Here is a 4988-nt window from a genome sequence, read left to right as displayed (position 1 = left end):
GTGTGTGTGTGTTTCATATTGTATGTATACTATGACACGCAAAAATAGTGCAAAACCATGTACAAAAAATTTTCATATGACACAGGCTGTATTAAACGCAAATGCTTTTATTAACGGTGATTAATGGCAACAGTTATTGTCAGTATTAACATGACTAATTAACAGGCGCTAACACCAACTAGGTGCTTTAGTAACAATAACTAATGTATTCAGCTACACTAATTTTATAGATATGGTAATGAGGTTCACCTAAAACTGATGACACCTGGATAAAGGCAGCTCATTAAGTGTCTATGGAACTATGAACAAAGCTCTACGTGCCAGGTTAGTGAACTCCGGTTGCTTCCCAACGCCTGATGTACAGCTACGGTCAATAATACTTCAGCACGTCTGGGGTACCGAAGTACTGACATGATACTTCAACCCTTCCAGTCCGCTTAAATATTACTGATTAGCTTAACAAAAAAGTCACTGGGTTTTGACCCTGATACAAGTCCGTGTGAAGGAATCATTGACCACCGCTGCACGAAGCACAACGGCTGCTACTCATGGTCTCGCATACACAGAGAATAATAAATAAAAGTTCTCCAAAACAGGAGTTAATTTGTATACTTACATGCGTTATCTTCTATACGTGAAAACTTCAAGCATTTCATTTAGCTCAGCCATATCTTTGTTATTCTCTGTGACGGCCTAGCGGAATACTGTTGCGGCTCTGCTGCAAGGTCATGGCTTCATTTACTGTAACACTCACAAGGCTTAGGGTGGCTTGGCTTCATATCTTGCAGAGCGAGGTGATGGGACAGGAACAGCCACCACCAACACCACCACCACCACCACAACGCCCTTCACCCTCAACAGTGACAACAACGACCAGGACAACGAGATCCCACTAATCCCTGGCAGAGACACTAACGTGCTTAACAGGTTCCCCGGCATTCAAGGCCTCATCAATCTTAACAGTATTAACCCAAACAACGTAGACCTGGATGCTCTCATTAGGTTCTTCAGGAGTCGCCGTCGCCCCGCCCTCCTCACTGCCGACACTCCATCCTCCAACAACATGCCTGCCGCAACATCCACACCTACCACATCCACAACCACCTCTGTTACTACCACAACTGATGACACTTCTACAACTTCTGCAACATCTACCACCGCCACCACCACCACAACCACACCCCTTCCAGCCATAACTACTACCACATCTACCACCACCACCACCACCACAGTAGCTTCCACTACAGTCACTTCCTCCTCCAAAGGTCCGGCAGAGGGCATAACTTTCGTGCCTAGCCTGACCACCAACCAGGTGCTGGCGGGAGCCGGCGGGACGTCAGGACTAGTGGTGGGCACCCCCGTCAACCCCTTGTCTAGCCCCAGCCCGCAGCAGGAGAAGGCCGAGGCGGAGGAGGTTGAGGTGGAGGAGGAGAAGGAGGGTGAAATGTTTGTGCCTTTCAATGGCCGATCGCCACGACCGTCAGACCTGATGCCCTTCCTGCAGCGGGCTGGGATGAACACTCAGGTTATCAGAACGTCCTCGTTGGCCAGTGTGCACGGCATCATCAATGCTCTCCCTCCCGGCACCAGACCCATCGTCCTCTACAGGTACTTTTATTCTTGCTGATTTCATCTCATTCACTGTACCACAGGTAGTGTGCTGGATGTGTGTTCAGGTGAGGGACAACTCCCAGCATTACTCTGTCTTGTCAATGAGTAATTCTTTTAATAAATAAAATCATTCATTTAAGAAGTAACCGTTTGCACTCCGTAGCAGACACAGAACAGTAGGCTAACTATTTTCTGGTGTGGCCAAATCCACGTGCAGGTCCGGGACGGGGCAGCTGACGGAGCTGGACGCCCAAACTCTGGTGCCGCTACAGCGTTTCGGCCGCTCCACCACCACGCGGGGACCCAAGACCAATGCTCTCACTAGCGCTCTCCTCGCCTGCGACCTCGACGTCTCTCCTTGTGAGGTTACGCCGGTGGGAGGAAACTGGACCGTTGGCGAAAGTGAAAGTGAGTTCATATGATTTTCGTAAGTAATAACGATAAGTTCTATTTATATCATTAACTTTTTTGATCTGCCATGCACTTCATCAGTTTAGCTGGAATACAGACATGCTTCGTGGCCAGGGGCGTAGCTAGGATTTTTAAAATGGGGTGGTCATGCCCACTTATGGGGTGTGGCCCGCCGCCCATGGAGAACATCAGGGGCGGGGGGTTGGAGTTATTCCTCTGAAAATATTGGGTGGCCAGTGAGGTGGCCAGGCATATTTTATGGGTGGCCAGGGCCACCCTGACCATCTCTCTGGTTACACCGTTGTTCGAGGCTCTTAGTACAGTAGAGATGATGGTGTGCTGTGTGACAGGTGAGGGTCAGTACGTAGAGGCCCGGCTGTCTACGGGTGAGGGTGTCCAGGTGGTGGTGAAGAAACACGTGGCGGCGCCAACCAGTGGTGACGTCTGTGTGGCACTATCACACCGCCGCGCCATCATACCCTCAGCCACCAACACCATCAACACCACCTCCACACTCCCACCACTTCAGGTCAGACAAATGCTTTCCCGACTATGTCATGATGGAAACATATACATCGTCCTACTAAGTCGAGTGTAATATCTGCAGCCACTTTCCTGCATTATTGCCATGAGTGTCTACGTTGAAATTATCTTTCTCTTATAAAAGCAAATACTATTTCATTGCGTTAAGATATCTGACTCCTTTTCAGGTTGGTGTCATGCCGTTGGGTGGTGAGGTGTCACGGCAGACGGTGCTGGGCGCCCCTGGGGTGTGGGAAATGAGTCGTGTCACCTTCAAAGGCCTAAAAACTTCCTTCCTGGTGCTGGTGACGGTGGGGCCAGCCTCGACGGCCGCCACCATCGCCCTGGACGCCATCATGGTCACTGACGGCGCCTGCTGCCTCTCCGGTCGCTGCTAGCTTCCTCCTGAGGCTCCGGCAGAGGAGCGGTCTGATTTTGAGCTCGGATCCACAACTAACTTACGATCAACTCCCAGTCGTAACTTAAACATCGCTTTGCAGCGAAATCAAGGGAGATGGTAAGTTTCTGTCCTCACCGATCCACGTACGTCCTGGGAAAACCAATCACAGTTACGACAGGGAGTTGATCTTAAATGAGTTTGTGGATCCAGGCCTTGGTGTGTCTGGGTTTCAAGGGAAAGGGGTACGCTTATGAGAACGGGGATTCCCAATGGATCCTACATTTAAGATTACGAGACTGAAGACCGCATGCTCGTCGGTTGACCTTCTCTATACTTTGATAAATTTTGTACCGTATTTTGTCTACCGTCAAACGATGGAATTCAGCATTGCAGAAGTCCGCTGTGTTGAAACGCTTAGTCAGATCCCAGTAACCGTCTCAGTACTAAAGGTGCTGCCTGAAGTGAATAATAATAATAACTGAGGGTGGGAAGAATATGTTTTGAAAATGCCATCGTCCTGATAGGGTTAAGGAGGCTGTCTATATGTGTGTGTGTGTGTGCGTGTGTGTGTGTGCGTGTGTGTGTGTGTATATATATGTATATATATATATATATATATATATATATATATATATATATATATATATATATTTGTGTGTGTGTGTGTGTGTGTGTGTGTGTGTGTGTGTGTGTGTGTGGATTGGATACGACAACCTGGTTGAGGACAATGAAAAGAGAAACAGAAGAGGAGTGTTGGTGGGACCTGAAGGAGATGGCAGGAGACAAGTATTAGTGAAGAGAGTTCACCGAGGCCCTATGCATCCCGTGGGTGTCACAGGAAATGATTTATTGATTGATTGACTGACACGACAACAACAAGCCGTAACACAGAAAATAAATCTCAAAGGAAGAGGCGCAGTGGAAGGGAACCTTCTAAGCCTACGAGAATACGAGCCTAAGCCACACAGTAGTACGTAACCTGTACTGTACGAGAGGCCCTTCTTAACACCTGACATCCGGGGTTGTCTGCTGCAGTTTGTTCTTCCTCCCTCATGATGATTTTATTCAGCCTCGAGAAGACTCTTCCAACTGGAGGCGTTAGATGTAGCCTCAGTCAATCCCTCCAGCACTACAGTTGAATCAAATCATTAACTACGATCGTCCGGTGGTAGTTTAATTAAAATGTAAAATGCGTTAACCGAGGGAATGGGTTAAAGAAGAGCAACTCGGAATAGCTCGGTCAACAAGCAACTAGAAAATTTGCCATCGAAAAGGAAAGGGTAGCGGAGACCATTGATTCCTTTACCCTACACCATGAGAGGCCCCTGCTTGGCTGAAGAGGTAGTCTGGTAATAATAAGAAAAAAATGGGAAATGTCGTCATAGACGTGAAAATGTCAATAGTTATACGGCTTCGTAACTAGGATTTGCAATATCCCCCCAGTCCCTTGAAAAAGTGAAAGAGTGAGTGAGAGCGTGGATGAAATTGAGTATATAAGTGTGAGAAAAGTTAACTCGGTGCTCGTGTTGGCAGTATTATTTATATTTTTAAGACAATAAAGTTTTGTACAATATCCAGTGTTGTTATTTGACGTAATTCCTGGGTAATTTTGCCAGGGTGTGCAATGGTCAGCACAGGCACGGTACTCACACTTCACCCTACAAGCTTCTGAAAATTCTTACACTACCATCTTAAATACTAAGGCGAGACAGGGCAACTGAAACAGTGGTGGACTTGATATAACCCTTTGTCTGCGGTATAGCAAGTTTGTATTTTATTCCAGCCAATGCCAGGCGAACTGCAGTCAGCTCATATAGAAATTTATCGCAGCCGAAAGGTTGTAATAATTCTAATCGCTGTCCTTCACCACTGACAGAAACAGGCAGTAATCTCACAAACGTCCGTGGATGCTATGTTCGTGTTGGCTTTACACAAACTGAACCTTATGTACTAGATTTGAATTAGTGAGGTATTACTATGTATCACTGATGTCACCAGCTCTGCAACAAACATTAATATCACGAACGTTACAATCGTGTCGGCA

General features: G+C 47.1%; 1 protein-coding gene across 1 annotated transcript in view; it reads left to right on the top strand.

Annotated features, from left to right (window-relative positions):
* The window catches only part of LOC145392698 (uncharacterized), a 9812-nt gene extending 6786 nt beyond the window's left edge, over positions 1-3026 (top strand). The window contains exons 5-8 of the mRNA XM_080267002.1: positions 789-1608; positions 1829-2019; positions 2373-2551; positions 2733-3026. Coding sequence (XP_080123128.1) covers positions 789-1608; positions 1829-2019; positions 2373-2551; positions 2733-2942 — 1400 coding nt within the window. The 3' untranslated portion in view covers positions 2943-3026. The remainder of the gene's footprint in view (positions 1-788; positions 1609-1828; positions 2020-2372; positions 2552-2732) is intronic.
* The last annotated feature ends 1962 nt before the right edge of the window (positions 3027-4988 follow it).

Source organism: Coenobita brevimanus, chromosome 23, assembly GCF_032717465.1.
Source record: "Coenobita brevimanus isolate Jiangsu-jjx chromosome 23, ASM3271746v2, whole genome shotgun sequence".
Lineage (NCBI taxonomy): Eukaryota > Metazoa > Arthropoda > Malacostraca > Decapoda > Coenobitidae > Coenobita > Coenobita brevimanus.
This window is presented reverse-complemented; position numbering and strand designations above follow the sequence as displayed.